The 19,644-nt window shown below is 36.7% G+C and overlaps 1 protein-coding gene across 1 annotated transcript in view; it reads left to right on the top strand.

The window, feature by feature from the left end:
- Positions 1 to 1,806: 1,806 nt before the first annotated feature.
- vps37d (VPS37D subunit of ESCRT-I) overlaps positions 1,807 to 19,644 on the top strand; it is a 68,609-nt gene continuing 50,771 nt past the window's right edge. The window contains exon 1 of the mRNA XM_030155121.1: positions 1,807 to 2,032. Coding sequence (XP_030010981.1) covers positions 1,910 to 2,032 — 123 coding nt within the window. The 5' untranslated portion in view covers positions 1,807 to 1,909. The remainder of the gene's footprint in view (positions 2,033 to 19,644) is intronic.

Genomic DNA, 19,644 nt, shown 5'->3' on the forward strand with positions numbered 1-19,644 from the left:
TACTTCCAGGATCAATATGCAGAATATCTTCACAGTATCAAAACTGATTGGCCTAAATGGATAAATAGATAGAAGAGAATGTTACCTGGGTTATCCATGTCACAGTATATGCAAAAAACAAAAAAAACTATGCTAAAACTGTAACAGTCAAAAATGCTGAAAACTATGAGAGGTACAAAAAAGATTGAACATCACAGAACTAAATGAAAACACTGATATTTAGTGAAGTGCTACACTAGTTGTATTCATCTCATTCATTTCCACTGTTGTTGGATGAAATGCCCTCTAGTGGCTTTAGGAGCTTAAATATCTGTTCTGTCAGCTTTAAGGTGTTTATCCAAACTCATGGACCAAAACACATGTACATCTACCAAAACCACCTGAATAAAGTAAAAGCTCATTGTTTATACACATCTGTATTATGGTATCATCAAGTAATATATATAATAATCATAAAACTACATGTTTGACCTCATAAGTGACATAGAACCACATTTATAATAATATGCAGTGTTTAGCCATGAATGTGGTAAAAAAAAAAAAAAAAAAAAAATCTGGCCAAAATGTAAGATGGAGAATGTTTCCGTAGTTCTGTTGTCTTTTTTACTGCTTCTATCAGACCATGGACTACAGAAGAAGATCAGGGCCACTGCGGGGAAAAAAAAGGTCTGATATATTTAAAATTATTATTCCAAAAAAAAAGTCAGAATTTGGATTTTAATCTAAGAATTCAAACTTTGTTTTCTTACAATTCTGACTTTTTCTCAGAATTCTGAATTTAATATCGATTCTGAATGTTTTCTCATAATAATAATAATAATAATAATAATAATAATAATAATAATAATATATTGGACTTTTTTTTCAATGGCCCTAATCCTCTTCTGTATTTTTGACTTCCACATTTCTGATTTTTGACTTTTTCTTCTCAATGTTCTGACTTTTTCCACAGAATTATGACGTTAATCTCAGAATTCTGAGTTTTTTCTTAGAATTCTTACTTTAATCTCAGAATTCTAATTTTTTTCTAATAATAATAATAATAATAATAATAATAATAATAATAATAATAATAATAATAATAATAAATATATTGGCCTTTTTTTTTCCAATGGCCCTTATCCTCTTCCATATTTCTGACTTCTTCATTTCTGATTTTTGACTTTTTTTTCCTCAGAATTTGGATTTTTTTCCCCTCAGCATTCTGACTTTTATCTCAGAATCCTTATTTTAACCTCAGAATTCTGATTTTTTTTTCTCAGAATAATAATAATAATAAAATATACTGGTCTCTTTTTTTTTTTTGTTTGTTTGTTTGTTTGTTTCAGTGGCCCTAATCCTCTTCCTATTTCTGACTTCTTCATTTCTGAATTTTTACTTTTTTTCCACAGTATTCTGAGTTTTTCCACAGATTTCTGACTTTAATCTCAGAATTCTGATTTTTTTCTTAGAATTCTGAATTTTTTCTCATAATAATATTATTATTGATAATAATAATAATAATAATAATAATAATAATAATAATAAACATATTAGCCTTTGTATTTTTTTCCAATAGCCCTAATCCTCAAATATATTTCTCTCTCTCTCTCTCTCCTCTCTCTCTCTCTCTCTCTCTCTCTCTCTCTCTGTGTGTGTGTGTGTGTGTGTGTGTGTGTGTGTGTGTGTGTGTGTGTGTGTGTGTGTGTGTGTGTGTGTGTGTGTGTAAAAAAGCCGTGCTCCTGGTGTTTTATTTTCCAGTGTGTGTGGACAGGAAGTGTGCGTCCTGGCGCAGTGTGTGCGTCTTGATGCCTCGCTGCTGCTGCTGCTGCTGCTCCTGAACGCACCGCATTCCGATGTGAACGAGATGTGACCACTGCGCGGACTTTATGTTTCTAAACCTCTTCCAGCCGCAATCTGAAGGAATAAAATGTCCACGGTGAAGGAGTCCAACAGTTGCCCTGACGGCTACAGGGCGCTCAGCACCTCGGAACTGAGGGAGCTTTTACAAAACGACGACAAAATGGACCAAATCATTCGACTCAATGAAAAGGTTGGTTTCCTCTGTTCCTCAAAGAGAAAAGTGCCGAGAGGAATGTGCTCTGCTAAAGCGCTTTTTCTGCATCCTTTTTACATTTTAACCGCTCTGATCCCAGGTCTGTTGGATCCCTGTGCAGGAAAATATCCATTTCCACGTTTTGCTCATGAAATGTACTGTCCAGTGTGAAGGTAAATCCGCTTTACATGGCTCATCGATTGTCTGCGTGGCGAGTGGTCGCATTTCCAATCCCCTAAAAAAAACCCAAACAACAACAAAAAAAAACATTTCTCCTAAAATCTGCGGTTGATCATTAGTTCACAGATTGGATGAAGCTCAGCAGAATGATCCTGTGTGATGTTCAGGAGTGTGCGTGTTGTGTTCACTGTGCAGGACGCATCTTTGTGCTGGGGTTGAAGCCCCCATACGCGCCGTGGTGCGGTTGGAGACCCGACGCAAACCCCCCTTTAAAAACCTGGTAAAAACACTAGTTCCAGGCTGTTGGACGGACTTAAACACAGGATAAAACCTGCATGTAGGAATAACACATATACTCTGTCATCCTCATTAATTCGGCTTCCATTCAAGGCGCAACCAAAGTGTTATTTGACTAAAATTTCAACTTTTAAAAGTGCTTGTTACCAGTATTCTCCCCTGAAAACGGAACCAAACTGCGCTTTTTGGCACAACGCAGGTGTTCCTCCTCATAGAAGTCTTTTTTTTTATGGGATTAGAGGTGATATTTGTCTGCCTTAAAGGTCGTTTGGATTCAATGAGCTGGGATGTTTTAGTCAATTACAGTATTTGGATAGGAACCAACTGGGTTTAAAAGCAAAGACTGGTGTTTGATGTGAATTTATTAGGTTTTATTTCACTGTTAAGTGTCCTTGTCTCTTTTATTTAGTCAGTGCAGTTTGTCTCACATAACCATCCAGGTCCTTTTCAGTAGTTCCTATTCATCTAAAGGGCTAATTCCACCAGTAAAGTGGACTTTTTTTGTTGCCAGGCTGTATTTATAGGATTAGAGGTGATAATTGTCTGTGATAAGGGTTGACTTGTTTCAATGAGCTGTGGAATTTTAGTCAGTTACAAATAAGACGATTGTTTAGGCATAGGTATGTGCGTTTATCAAGGAATAAAAGGATATTTAGAGTCCATTTATTAGTGTAAAGTATCCTTGTTTCATTCATCACTTCTGTGGCTTTTACTCACAATACTAAGTAGTAGGGGTGTAAGAAAATATCGGTTCTGCAATATATCGCAATATTTCATTTCACAATACTGTATCGATATTAAAAAGTACTCTATTGATTTTTTTTAGGTATTCACATGCAGAATTATGGAAGTTCATTTTTGTTTTCCTTTTTTGTTTATATTTTATTTGTGATTTTTTTAACACTTTTATTAAATAATGTTACTTCCATTGTTGGGATTACACAAAATAATGTTCTGATGTTAGTTCTGAACTAATAGAATATGAACATTTGTACAGGATCTGAAAATGTAATGTCTGTAAAACATATATTTCAGTTTGAACACAGGAACATTTTGTTGATATAACATTAGATCCCGTTCTGATCAAATAAAAATATGTTTAGTATTTGTGCATATTTCTGGTGTAATTCAATTCTTCAATGAAATAATCATTAAAAAATAAAAGAAACAAACAAAAACAAAAAAACTGCCTTTTTAACAGTATCATGATATATCGTGATATATCGTATCATGATCCTCGTATTGGGATTTGTATCGTATTGCCACATTCTTGCCAATACACAGCCCTACTAAGTAATAACAAACTGTCCAGACTCATAGTAGTTTCAGTGCGTAAATGACTAATTCCAATAGTGAAGTGGTGCTTACAGTGTTTGCAATAACTCAATAATCTGCCTTTTTGCAAAGTTGATGTAATGTTTATACAATATTTCAACTTAACGTCGTGATTATTTTTTCCGCTGTTAAAGACAAAACATCGCAGAGCAGTTGTTCTTCAGTCATAAACAGGATGTACGTATCATTTAGGTTTTATATATGGGGTTCGAGGTGATATCTGTCTGTGATAAAGGCTGATTCATTTCAGTGGTGTTGGAGCCGGTTACAAATGAAACAATGGATGGGATGGTTTGGATGGAGGGACTGAAATGGACAGTGTGACTGGTTGTTTTTTCCATATAAGTCAACCCTGTGATGAACTGGCAGCAAATCTATGGTGTAACCCACCCTCACACAGTGGTAGCTGGGATAGGCTCCAGCACCCCCACCACCTTCGATGGAGGCGTTAACCTGTTCCTTTCTGCCTAATTTGTGTTCATTTTTGCCTTTTTACCACATCAAGTTTCAAAGCTTAGAACTGAAGAACTACAAGGTCAAAATTATTCAATTTGAAAGGTAATAATCTGTAGTTTTTTTAATATGTGGATAAAGTCAGTGACATATTGTGAGTCTTGCGGTTTGTCCTCAACACACCATTCAGTCAGAACTTTCTGGTAGATACTAAAAGGCGTGATCATTTGTGAGCATCTTGAAGACAGTGTTTTCACTAGAGGTCGACCGATATGGGTTTTTCTAAGGCTGATGCCGATTTTAAAAATTTGGTCAGATGATGACCAATATCTACAGCCGATTTTTGAGGCCGATATTTAAGGCTGATTTTTTTTTAAGCACATTGACTATAAAATACAATTGAAACACAGATTATTTTTATGCAGCAATATTTGAAATTATTAATACACGTACACATAGTACTCTCTGTATCTAGATCAGGGGTCTCAAACTCATTTTCCTTCAAGGGCCACATTCAGCCCTATTTGATCTGAAGTGGGCCGGAGCGGTGAAATAATAACATAATAACATATAAACAATGACAACTCCAAATTTTTATCTTTGTTTTAGTGTAAAGAAAAAAACCCCCATCAAATTATGAAAATACTTACTTTTATAAACTATCCAAACAAAAAAGATGTGAATAACCTGAAAAAACTGAAATTTCTTAAGAATAATAAGTGCAAATTTAACAATATTATGCCTCAATTTATCAATTCTACATGTGCATTATGGATCAGATCTACAAAGACACTAAACACTGAGTAACAGGCAGAAAATAGTTAAAATTGTGCTTAATTTTCTTTAGACATTTCAGGTTGTTCATATTTGTTCAGGTTATTCACATTTTATTGTTACAGGATAGTTTGTAAATGTAAATAGTTTCAGAATTTAATGTTATTTTTTGCAGTAAAACAAAGAGAAAAAAAATGAAGTTGTTCATTCAAGATTTTTTGCTTAATTCAAGATTTTTTTGGGGCTTAATTGAAGATTTTTTTCCTTAATTCAACATTTTTTCCTTAATTCAAGCTAAATGTTTTTTTTTGTTTTGTTTTTTTTTGCTTAATTCAATTCAAGAGTGGAATTTTTGACTTTGCAAAAACATCCCACAGGCCCGATTGGAAGCTTTGGTGGGCCGCATGTGGCTGCATGTTTGAGACCCCTGATCTAGATAGATAGATAGATAGATAGATAGATAGATAGATAGAAAGAATCAAACATCAGTACTGGTTTCAATGCATTTAAAGGTTTAATTCAAGTACAAAAGTGGAGTTTAACACCTTTCTCTATTTCCTGTCCTGTTTGCATTAAGTTACATCTCCATTTATGGGCTTTACACCAGACTGAAGAGGTGTTTAATGGCCTAAATAAAGCCTCTTCATTCATGGTCTTTCTTGGTGTGTCACATTCTCAGAGGGCTTTCCACATGCCTTAGTCTTCACAGAGGAGGCGGTTCAGGCTGCTTCAAGTCCTTCCTGTCTGCAATACCTCCTTCAACTTGTTCTGAGGCTCTGAACTTCTTCACGGGCCCCTCTTTGATTCGTTTAACCCCGGGTGGGCTCATAGAAGACTGTGGTGGTCATGAATCAGCGGACTGTGGAAGTGAGTGACTGTTACAGCAGCGGGTGGTGAAGACAACAGAGGATGCAGTGAAACATGGTCTGTGTGGGCCCACATACATGTATCACTGATTTAATGTCGATGTAGGCGAGTTACAAACGCAGTTATTCTTGAAATGCAGGAGGCGGGATGAGTCGGTTCAGGATATCATATTTAACCCTTGAAGACCCAAACAGTCACTGGCAACCAAAATCATCTACTGATCTAAAATGTTTTATAATTTATGAACCACTAAACCAATCAATACATGTAAATAATTGGTGTAAAATACAATTTATCATCTTTTCATGGTCATCAGATATGACCCATTTGGGCGTTCAGAGGCTCCGTAGTGAACGTGGTAACACCGTCATCTTCTACAACATTGATTCACCAGTAAAAAACAATGGAGTTTAACCAATGACAGTGTTTGTAGACACTTGTTTTTACATTCATATACATTCATATGTTTGTTGAAAAAGTCACCTTTTCTTCATTTTTCTGTTTCTGATAGAATAATCTCCAACTTTAATCTGAGCTTTAATGAACATCTGCTTGATCAGTAAATGAAATACAGGAAAATACCTGATTTATACTGAAAAATGCAAAATTTAGAGGATAATATTGTAAAAAATGGAGATAAATCACTCAAGAAAGGTTAAATAGAGAGAAAAAAATCATTTTGGAACTGTCATAAAAGTAATACAGGGTCTTTATGGGTTAAAGACACTTTAAATGCTTGGTTAAAATATGAATGTGAAATTAAGTAACAGGAAAATATGTTAGAAATTTGTTATATCTACTTACAAAATGAGGACATCTTGTTATAACATAAATACGTCTTCAGTATATATTATGATAACAGGAAAATATCTTGAGGGATGTGATTATGATATAAAAATATGTTGTTGTACAGGGTGTCCATAAAGTCTCTTTTCAATTATAAAAATGTATTACAAAAGCATTTGATGAGATATGTTAATCAGATTTGTTCTGTGTACTCAGTGGTTATCAAAGTTTTAATCACATTTTGGAATCATGTGCAATCAAATCATTGGTCCATTTTACTTCAATTACTACATATGTTCCCCTTGACCTTTTGACTGAATATGTGTCACCACAACTGGATGACCTTCAACCAACCGTCATTTTCCAGGTAGATGGTGCACCACCACATTGGGGACTGCATGTCGGTGGGTTCCTAAATCAAACATTTCCAAACCGGTGGATTGGAAGGGATGGTCCAGTTCCCTGGACATCTCCGTCACCAGATATCACTGCCCTGGATTTCTGTCTATGGGGTTATGTTAAAGATATCGTGTATCGAACAAAGATACGGGAAATCAACGACCTGATGACCTGAAGCAAAAGATCACTGATGTCATTGACACCATTGATGAGTCTATGCTACAGTCAATATGGAAAGAAATCCAGTACCATTTGGATGTGCTTTGTACAACTAATGGTGTCTATATAGAGGTGGATTAGATGAAGCAAAAAACTTCAATATCTACTTTTCATTTTGTAATAATTTCCACAGATTCGTCTATTCATTTGCTTTTGTAATAAATGTGTTAAATTGTAGAGACTTTATGGACACCCTGTAAAATAAAACAAGGTCTGAGTGGGCGACTCGTCCTTGTATCACAGGGTTAAAGTTGATGTAGGCAAGTTACAAATGGAGATATTCTTGAAATGAAGGAGGCGGTAAGATTCTGCTCTGGAGTTTACTGCATTTAAAGGCACTTTTTATCCTTGATTTACTGAAAATATGCAAAGTCTTAAGAGAACAATTCAGTACGACTGAAGTCTTATTTCCACGTAAAGTGAGCGGATAGACAGTTTTATGCTCCGTTGTCGCTGGCTGGACCTGAGGGTTTGACTTGTTCTGTGGGTACATACCTGGTTTTCAAGTTTAATACCTCAACATTTGCTTTTTCTATGATACAGCAGCGAGCAATCAAATAATCATGCAGAATTTCACACTAAAATTCTTTGACGGCGTCAGGTCACTGCTGTGCATCATGGGTCGTTACGGTTACTGTGGCTCGACTAGCAGGTTCATTTCAGTCTGTTTAACAGGTAGATAAATGCAAAACTTGTGGGTCCATTAAGTCAACAGTCTGTATACTTGTTTAGTAGAATTTTGAAGTTTTCAAATTTGAAGGTGCGGCAACAGTTTAATGTCAGAAAAAGTAAATTAATTCATGATTTGTTTACATAGTCTGTGTTTAGATGGTGATTTTATGTGTCTTTTCCAAATAGTCAGGTCTAATTTTACTACTATATTATAATTATTGTTATACTATTATAGTTTTTTTCAGTTTTTTATTCTTATTTTTAAGTGTATTTTTAGGTATCCTTGAGTGTTTTTCAAGGCACCCAGTAGTAGGTGACAGGAATGTACTTTAAAGCTGGACGTCACCTGAGATAAAACAGAAACACGAAAACACACAGTGACATGGTGTGTTCTGTGCATGTGACCGCTGTGGGCATCAACGACTCCTTCTGAGGGAACAAAAGAACAATGATTCTTTTTTTCTTTTGATTATACATAAATGAAAACATAATGATGCAATAAGATCCTCCTAAATCTGACACAAAAGTTGAGTTGGCAAACAGTGCATTTTTATTGGCTTTTATAAAAATGTGTTTAAGGAAAAAATCAATTGTTGACAAATTGTCTGAGTAGAAATGGACCAATGTTAGAAATCAAGTGAAAACTACTAGAAACTTTAAATCCAGAAACAAAGTCAAGTCAAATAAATACCACAATGAATAAATCAGTGAATCTCGAACTGAACTTTAAACTATCTGTAAAAAAACAAAGCAATTTGAGTTTATTTTTTCAGCTACTATTTGCCTAAAAAGTAATCATGGTTAATTTCAGTAAATCAATTAACTGAAAAAGTTAACTTCTACTTAACATGTTTGTTTCTTTAGTTCAGCTCGGTATCTTAATTATGATGTTTGTTTATTTCTGCTACCAAAAATCCTTAATTTCCATTTGGAAATCAATCCCTTTAAAGACGGTTGTGTCTCTGGTGCTACATTTTGCATTCACCCTCATTCCACTTATTGTAACTCCTTAACCGTTTGCATATAGTTAATTGATATTTGTATTTTAGCTGTAAATATTATATAGATGTATGTATATTTATATTTATATGTGTGTAAATCTATAGGCAGGATCTAGCCAGGGCAGAAAGGGATGCATTGTCTGAAAAAGAAGCAGATCATGGATACTTCTGTCAGTGAAATGAGGGGCTGTGTCTACAACTAGACAGAACATGAACACACAGGATAAAAATGACTAGAAATAACTAAAAATAAGAAGCTGGAACATGGACACAGAATGATCTAGACAAACAAAAATGTTTGTGCACATGTAAAGGAGTTTAAAATTTATATCGATGATCTCATAAACTTTTGTTATCAACATTTATAGTTCTTCATAATAAATATGATTTTAAAAATTTAATTTTTTTTTTTTTTTTTTTTTTTAGTTTTTACACTGTTTTACACATTTGTTACATATAATAAATGATAATTAATGGCCAGATATTGAAAGTTAAGTTCTTCCTGAAAAACATGTGCAAAAGAATTGAAAAAAAAAGAGAAATTTTCTGACACTTTTATTGCAAAAAAAAGATAAAGAAATATAGGTGACCTGTTATAATGGTAGTCCTTAAAGGGTTAAACACATGTCAGCCTCAGTAGTAGCAGAAATTTTTGCTTATTTTCACCTGAAGCATGACCAAAAATTGTTTCGCAATAAAGATATTAATATCAAGCAATACTGATAACTAGAAAAGCACTCGCAGACTTCCTCCAAGCCCCCCCACCCCCCGATTCCGGATCACCACCAAAATGTAATCATTTGTTCCTTGTGTCAGTATCAACATTTCCTGAAAATTTGATCAAAATTCATCCATAAATTTTTGAGTTACCTTGCTAACAGACAAACGGCGTTTTTTTTTTTGTTCAGAGAGAAAATTAATTCATAAAAAAAGAAAATGACATGAAAAATGATGAAAAGATGCATCAATACAAAGACACTCCTGTTGTCTCTGATTTCATCATTTGTAGCTGCATTTCGTAAATTTAATAAATCATAGGTTTACATAGTGACAGCAGTTATCATTCTCTACTTCTCTGAGATGACCGACTGTTGAAATAGTTCAGAGAAGGAATCAATCTGCTGTAAATGTCACATTCTTGCTCATATAATACTGATCGTATTTCTATACACTAAAGGCAGATGACATCAGCTACTGTGTATATTTAAATCAGATTTGACTCACACAAACACATTAGCTGTAATTTATCAGTATTTTCTCCAAACATGTATCTGGTTCTGTTGTTTTTTCCAGTCAATATGAATCGGTGTATGTGATAAACTAACTATAGATACTTCATACAACCCACACTCCACCGAATCCAAACTGACTCTGTAAAAGCGTCTGTCAGGTGACGATACCTGTGAACAAACAGATTCCTCGTCGGCCCCATATTGGTCTCGGGGTCTGGGCGTCGGTCGTGACATTTAAGCCTGTGGTCTGTGGTGGATCAGGTCATTTAATTCTCTCCTGGGACTCGAACAGAGTGAGTCCCAGACCTGGTCCAGACTCTGCTGTTGGTTCAGTTTTCACCAGGCGTCCATTCACTGTCTGTCAGTAACTAATGGATATGTTTCTGTCTGTGTTTGTCTGTTGTTTGATCTGCTTTTGTCTTTTACATGTTCTTCATCTTGTGTTGTTTTCTATATAGTTTTCATCTCATTTTGTCACGTCTTTTACATCCTGTTCATCTCACTGCGTTGTTTTTTTTTTAAAATGTCATTTGCATCTTTCTTGTCATTTTCATCTCTTCTATGCCATTTCATTTTGTTTTGTCTTTGGCTTTTTTTGCATAATTTTTATCTGGTTTTGTCCTTGCTACAGTTTTTTCCAACGTGAGATCATGACTCACGAAAATGCACATGCCTCTTTTAATTAGCATGTTATCTGTACGCATTATTATGCTTTCCACGTGTATGTTCACATCATTATCAGCCCCCTGTCCAGCCAGAATTGATGTGTCAAATACCACGCACTGAGGGTTAGGATTTGGGTTAGGTTTAGGGGTTAGGGGTATGTGAACTAGAAATCTTGGCGTAAATTGACACGCAATCAAATGCCGTTGAATAACATGCGAAAATACATATGTATAGCATGCCAAGTGCCTTAAGAACTGGTGAGACGTACAACACCATTTAATGAGATCAGTCTAATTTTTCATTGTTTTCATCCCTTTTATGTCAGTTTAGTCTGGTCTTGTATTTACAGATAATTGTAGATGAACTGGTCCTGCGTCGGAGCTTTTACTGTGTTCATTTACTTACTCTGGCTGAACCAACATTTATCATTATGACGGTTGTGTCAAATTAAAGTGTCCTACATCATGGCGTCACGGCACTAAGTCCAATTTGTTTTTCATCAGTCATAATCAACTACATGATGGATGTAATGCTATTAAATAGTTTATATTCTATTATTCTAAGCAGAATAATGGAGTCACCAGTATCTGACTAACCCTTAATGATTTGCTGTTGAGTCAAAGCTGGTAACATGGAGGATCACATTTCAGCTGAGGGATGCATGTTGTGTTTGTTTACAAAGTTCATGTGTAATCCTGCACCGATCCGGCAATGTGGCCCATTTGAAGCTGACGTAATTAAGGAGATGAAACATGTACAAGACACATCCTGGAAAACCTGATTACAGCACCGCTCTAGTCCTGCAGAGTCAGCCCTAACTCAACAGTGTTTTTGTCCTGCTTCTTCTTCTCATTATTTAACAGTTGGAAAACCAGCATAGAGGAGCATTACTGCCACCAAGTGGACTGGAGCTACAGCACTTTCAGTCATGGGCTTTGGTAGTCTCATTTCTTCTCCTTTACTGAGTTGAAGTGCAACCAATACTGGTTAAATCTAGTTCACCAGTTTGGTTTGTTGTTCAGCTTCATATCAAACTGGTTTTAATAGCTTTACACCAGTTCATCATTTATGGCATTTTGTGTGTTTTTTGTTGTTTTCATTGTTTCTTTTTGTCTTATTGTGCCTTTTACAACGTTTTTCCCTTGTTGTGTTGTATGTGTTGGTCATTTTCTTGTTGTCTTTTTATGTTATTTTCATGTAATTACATCTTTTTCATTGTTGTTGTTTCCATAATCATTTAAAATTGCAAATAACTGCACGGTTTCTTCAACTGTTATGAAAAATCAACCTTGAAACTTTAAAATCCGTCAAAAGAAAGTTGAAATTAATATGCTAGTTATCACTATCAATTAATATGATGTTTTGCTGATATGACCTTTATAACGTGTGAATGATATTATCATCATCATCATCATCATCATTACTATTATCATTATTTAACCTTTATTTTTTAACCAGGACATCTGACCAAGACAATAAAAGGAGCATTACAATAACATTAAACATGAAAACATTTAGTTTTCATCGTGACACCAGTTTAGACAGTGTTGCCCATTTCTAGTCTTACATGAAGAATTCTCTTTCATAGAAAAGTTGACTGAAACGTGAAATTGATGGTTTTGTGTCTAATTAGGTCTGAGTCTCATTTAAGCAAAAACAGAAACACCTATTTACTGCACTGCAAGTGGTCAGACATGTTGAACCGCAGAAAACAACAGCGCCGGTCTTCTCTGCGGCAGAACTCCCACCGCTTTACGCTCCCTAAGCGTCATTTGTCAGCTATGGTAAACACTGTCAGCCAAGCATCAGAACACAAATGCTCCCTAAAGGCTGCTGCAGCTCATGATAATGGGGGAACGGAGGAAATGAAATGAAATGTTTGAGGAAAACCGGACGCATAATTTGGCCGTAAACGTGACTGGAGCTGCTGTGTTGATTCTCACAGGACGTTTTGAGATTGAACAGTAGATGCAGTCGTGTCCTTTCTTCACTCTCACACTGAAACTCTTTTGACTACAGGGCACATTCTGCAAATTCCTACGAACACATCCTTTTGATGACCCGTAAAATGTGACACAGATGCACCACATGAAACTGAAATGGCCTTCAGGTCCAAAGTGACTGACTGTTGAAAGAAGGCAATCGAGCAGGAAAAGTATCCGTCGGGGCAGAGTCGCAGGAATGTTGAGACTGATGGAATATTCACAGACTTTAGATTTCCGCAGTGTGAAGCTCATAACGTGGCCTCGTGTCAGAGTCTGACAGTAAAAGTTTCTTAACAGCAGCAACAGCGTAGTTTGGCAGGACTTAAAGGGAGCGGCGTTGGCTTTAATAATGTATGGGCTTTTTGTTTGGTCTGGTGACAATGAGTCCACACCCTAACAAATTGACTTCCCCTCCCCCAGACGTCCTCAATCCCCTCTCAGGCCCTGAACACAGCTGATGGCAATAGTATGTTAGAGTCATAAACCAGCAGCCTCTATCCATAAAAGACTTCTGAAGTAATTTTTTTCAACAGAAAGACCCATATTTTGTGTCCTCTTTAAAAATCTATCACAATCCAGTATGTTTTATTGACTTGAATATCAGGTGAAGCAAAGATTCAACCATTAGGTGAATGAAAAACAATTCATTAAAGTGTCTAATGTGTTACATTTAGGAGGATGCATCTGTTGTAATGGATTATATTCATATATTCACGGATTAATATTCATAATTATGTTTTCATTAGTGTATAATGAGCAGAAAATATGGTTGTTGTTTTCGTTCCGTTAGAGTGAGTTGTTCATATCTACAGAGGGAGCAGGTCGCCTCCACAGAGTCCACCATGTTTCCAAGGCAGATCAGAATAGAATTTACATCAGAGTAAAACCAGCATATGCAAATGAACACTGTGGCTGAAAGTCAAGACCCTTGAAGTGTCTGTTGTTCCACACCACAAAGTGTTGAGTTAACACTAGAGTGTTAGTAATGTAACACTTTTTGCAAAGAACATTGACATTTATCTCTCATGTAGTTCATATTTCACACTCTTCAACACTCAGTGGGTTTACATAACTCTTAAAAAAAACTAATTATTGCATTAGAAGTATACATTAGTGTGTTAGCTGTGCTGAAATTGAAGTTCTAATAGTTGGAATAACACACCCAGATAATGGGATTGAAAGTTGATCTACTCCTGCTTGTAAACAGACCAGTCGGACTGGAACTGGATGAAGTGTTCTCCACATGATGTAGAACTCTGCGACAAATACTGGCCTGGAAGTCGAACATCACGCATCTTATCTGCACAAAAAGTCGAGCAAACAGAAAGTATGTTATATGTACAAATTTGCAATGCTGGTCATTCCTGTGCCAGTTTACCTCTGGGATTCTAACTTGCTCATTGTTGAATATTGTTGTGGTCTGTGACATCGTAGGTGAACCAGAAATAGCCCTATGCAAACAAACTGAAAGAGTGCGCCTGTCGTTGTTGAGATGACACAATATCAACAATAAACCCATTACACTCCTGTGAACGTACACTGGGACAAAGACAACAGTTCAGTTAAATGGCTTAGTTGAGCTGTGGTTGTGGCTGGACTACATTGTGCATGTAAACGTACTGACTAACCAGTGTTATCTGTTCTCAACACTAGTGTCCAGTGTTATACATGAAGACTCCTGTAGTTTTCATACTGACGACAAAAAAACCTGTATGTATATTTGTACTATTTGGTTGTTAAAGTCTGATGTCATGGTTTCAAGGAATCCCATGTTGTCTTTGGTCCGGGGTCAGCATCTGTCTGTGAACGTCCCTATTCGTCCAGAAAAGTCATCATGGGATCTATTGTCTAATGTTGAACTTCCTGTTGACTGCACTACTGGTTAGATGCCAAACTGCGTTTCCTTTCATTGCTTTGTACTTGTACATGTGTAATAACAATAAAGATTAATGTAATATAATCTAATGTTACCCCAAGGTGGGTCAGACATGAGCAGTAAGACAAAAAGGATTGGATAAAGTCTTGTCTTGGTGCATCTTTTACATTAAATTTCAAATATTTCCAACGTACTGGACCATAGAATCCTTTACCCGCTCACCTTCATCACATCCCTGAAACCCTCCTTCTCATCTTTATTGCAAAGAATGTTACAACTACCATCTGGACTGATACGTGTTGCTGCAGACACAGTGGATTATGGGATACGCTCGGCAGCTTTGAAGCAGTGTTAAGAAAAGTGTGCATCCAGGGTGGGTTTCATATCTCACCTACTATCTGATCTCACACTTCAGAGTCCAGTCGCGAAAGTCTGAGTTCAGGAGCTGCATTTCACAACTCTGGCTCCCTCTGCCACTTCCCCGTCTGTAACTGAAACTGAACAAAATCTCCTTTCCAGGACCCGCATGTGCCGTCATATCGTGCCGAGCTGAATCCTAGTGGCACATGTCAGTTTTCTTCTCCCATCATTTTTATCAAATCAACTCGGCCTGTTTTCCTTCCATGGCCACGAGCGGTGACTGCTGCGACTAATCAGAGCTATTCAGTCAAATTAATACTGTCTTCATACATATGCACATTATTATGTAACATGATTATCTATTAGCCTGAGGACTCTTAATACATCACTTAATCTGATCATTCAATCATTCTGCTCAGCTCCTGGGTCTGGAGCCTGTTGAAGTAGAAGTAGAAGTGACTGTGCTCCTCGGTTTATTCTGGTTTGAGTATCCACGTCATGGCAACAAGACTGAAGGCCAGGATCGGAGCTCGGTTTCAGTGTCAGACCGGTGTACAATTGAATTATGTAGTTAGTGTGACGTGATGTCTGAACGCTGCTGTCAGTCCTCATATTGTGTTTCAAGCATCCTGGTGTTTAAAGTCAAACATTAAAACTGAAGTAATCATATAAGTTCAAGGGGAAAAACTAAAAGTAGTGATGGTGGAACTAGTGCTAGAGTGGAAGTAGAGGACTAAGCACAGTAAAAGGATAAATGAATGAATGAATGAACGAATGAATGAATATTCTTTTAGAATCATTCAGAGGTGCATCTGACATCATGAGTGGCGTGGTTTGACTGATTAATATCCTGGAGTTGAGACTTTCACCAGGTCGAGTCTCAGTCGAGGGTTTATTCATCACCAGTTTTGCATCTTCAGAGTAGGTTAAGGATGTAGCAGCGTTGCCATGGTGACCAACACTGATCAAACTGACCCAAAGATAGAAGGATAACCCACTAGCCTTGTTTTATGACACAATGACTTTGGTGTAACTTTAATTGTGACAAATACAGATCTGTAACAAACCACAACTCTGCAAACACCCTTTGTGTGGGTTAAAAAAAGACTGTTTGTGAGACATAAATTATTCTGTTTTCCAAAATGACCCACTTTTCAGTTCTCAAACAGATGGACTGTCATTCATGTAAGAAACTGTTCAGTGTTTGTGTCAGTATTTCTGATTTACAGAGTTTTGTTGTAGTCATGATTTTTCATCTTATAGTGTAAGTTTTCAGGTTTGTAGGTTTCAGTTTATAGTGTAGTTTTGTAGCGTGGCACAACTAATCATATTTAAGGTGCCATTTGTTAGCCCCACCCATTTTCAATTCCTAACAATAGGATGTTGACAATATTAGGAAAACTAGTTATGAAAAGTGTATAATTCAGGCTTTAGTGGATCAAAATTTCTGCACAGCCTGTAAAGGGGAGAAATATTACAGTTTAGTGGATGAATTTTGCCTCTTACATCAATGTATCTCAATTGTTTTCGGATGTGTACAGCACACTAACATCTCAGTTGATAATTTTGTTGTTGCTAATGATTAGCTAGCTCTGTTAAAATGCCCTGTTAGCTTTGTGCAAGTCATCGTTAACAGATTTTTTTAGCAGTCATCAGTGAGCAAAGGTTTAGCCACAATGTATAAGCTAACGGCTAACAGCTAACACGAACTAGCTAGTCACTGTAGAGGTGACTGACTTTAAACAATGAATGTAACTGTACATGTATGGTACAGTAGGTGTTTATCATGAGTTATGTGGGTTTATGTCAAAATCTGATCCCAGCTGCTTTGTCAGCTGATCTGCGGTTATCCAATCAGAATGTTTGCCAATGAAAAGTGGGCGGTGACATTCTCCTAGCAGTGTATATGTCACAGTAGAGATTGAAATCCAGTAGGATTCATAATCCTACTAGGACAGATAGGAATTTTAGTTTGTCCTAGGACAAACTGAAGAAATACAAGAAATTAGGATCTGAAGATTAACCCTAACCCTAACCCCCTAACCCCCCCCCCCCCCCCCCCCCCCCCCAACCCCCCGTAACCCTAACCCTAACCCCCTAACCCTAACCCCTGTCCTAGTAGGATTACGAATCCTACTGGATTTCAATCTCTACTGTGATATATACATTATGTCAGTTAGCTGGCAAGAGGAAAAATCAAATCTATACTCGTTTTTTTGCCAACACACAAAGTCTTTAATATGCACATATATATTAGAACTATATAAGATACAGGTCTTTAAAAGGTGGGGTAATAGATGTTTTCCTGGAGCATTTTTTACTATATTGCTTAAAATCCCCTTCACACCCCGATTACAACTAATTAATTAAATGCTCTAACACGAAAATTAAAAAAAAAAAAAATAGTCACCTGTGGAACGGACAAGACTGAAAAAACACCATCCAATCATATTGAGCGCCCACTCGAAATGATTGAACGGTGATATGTCCATCAAACTCATCTGCCATTTGCCCCACCCCCCTATGTGCGTACCCTTCTTCGAGCATGAATCGTGCATTCTAAGGGGCTTGAAGCGCTTGTACAGGAAGTGAAGCCAGAGCCAGAGCTTGGCTATATTAGTTATATTAGGATGGAAAGTTCACCAGCAAACTGTTTTGTCCCTAACATAAATCACTAGGAAATGTAACATTGGTGAGATAGGTATGAATTAGGGCTGTTCTGGAAGAGCGGAGGTGTTGGAGGAGACTGAATGAGGTATGCATGGATCTGCGAGCTGGAGCCTCAGCCGGCGTCGGAGCCTGAGCCGGGGCCGGGCTGGACCGTAGCCAGGGTCGGAGCCTGAGCTGGGGCTGTAGCTTGTGAACCCTCGGAGCTGGGACCGGAGCCGGAGCCTTAGCCGGCAAATTGTTGCTGTGCAGCGCTTGTGAACCCTCGGGAAGAAGCATTGCGCGTGGCAGTACTCTGGAGGCGTGGCTTCAGAGGGATGTCTGAAGAACGGGGTTTGGACTTTTGAATTGAGTATTTTCAAAATGTAGCTGCTCAAACTGTTTTTCTAAGATCTCACACCCCACCTTTAAGTCGTTCTCATCTTTTGGCTTTTACATCCTTTTGATTTTGTTTTGACTTGTACTCATTTTCTTTGTCTTGTTTCCTGTTCTTAGACCTTTTTGTCATTTGCATCTTGTTACATCTTTTATAAATAATTAACTGTCACCAAGCCTCAAAAATCCACCTTTAAACTTTTAGCCTTTAAAACAAATACCGACTGATATTTTTATTAGTATCATCTGATATGAACATTTTATTATGATGACAGTTTTGTCTGTATCAGATTTTGTATTTAAGCTTTGTTAAAGTCCAGTTCGACTGTTTGTGGTGTTGATTTTTAAGGTGTTAGATGATCTGACATCAACATACTTTCCACTGTGATCACCTTTGTGCAGAGTCTGTGCTGCTTTCCACAAAGCTTCCTGTTAGTGGTGACTTCCTCTGCCAAATTTAGTAACTTTTTGACAGTCACAAAAACGCACCAGTTTACACCAGATTCATCTATTTACAGGTCTGATACATCCATGACAGCATCATTAATTATTTCACAGACAGAAAATCTCAAACTGTGCACTGTGAAAGCCAAACTGAAAACGTTTCTGTCTGACCACACGGAATAAAGTGTTTATAGTTTTTTCCATTTTCCACTTGAACATGGATTATGAGGAGACAGAACATTGTTTAAAGACATATATCTGAAGACAGTCTGGCCTGGAAAACTTTAATAGCATTGCTCTTTGTTGTTCACATGAAAAGTGACAGAAATAGCAAAAAGAGAAGATCTACTGAAGTAAGCGTGAATGTGTGGTTGTCAGTGTTTGAAGACTGCAGCACGTTTTTTTTTACAGTATGTCTCTGTGTTAATGTGACTTTGGGAAGGTGTGGAGGATTTAGAGTTTATACTTCATGTTTTATCATTTCTATCACAAACTCAAAGTGATTCATTATCTTCATATCCATCCTTCATCATGTCTCTTCAGCAGGTATAAACATATGGTCAGATGAGTGGTGCTGTCATGATCATGAAAGCTTAGTGGTGATTAATTGGCTTTTTCTGGTAACTTTTGCCACTTTTACAGTCTAAAGTGAATAATAGTTTGAAATACATGCACTTTATGAAGATGAGGAGCCACTGAATGTTGGTACATGATAAAAAAAAAAAGACATTTGTGGTTTACTTTAAGGCTTTGGAAACAAATTGACATAAAAAATAGAGGTTGAACTATTAATCTTGTCTAAGTAAGTGTATCAAATAACGTAATAAATCTCAAACTAACTATTATAAATGAAACAATGTTAGGTTGTTGAACTAATATCCCTTAAATTCAGTGTTTTCAGTTTGGAATCGTATTATTAATCATGGACCACAGTCAGAGCCAAATTCTACTGAAGTCATAAATAGTAAGATAAATAAAGAAAGTCAAATATTGGAGGTCAAGCTGCTCAAAATAAACAGTT

The sequence above is a fragment of the Sphaeramia orbicularis genome, chromosome 14 (assembly GCF_902148855.1).
Source record: "Sphaeramia orbicularis chromosome 14, fSphaOr1.1, whole genome shotgun sequence".
Classification (NCBI taxonomy): domain Eukaryota; kingdom Metazoa; phylum Chordata; class Actinopteri; order Kurtiformes; family Apogonidae; genus Sphaeramia; species Sphaeramia orbicularis.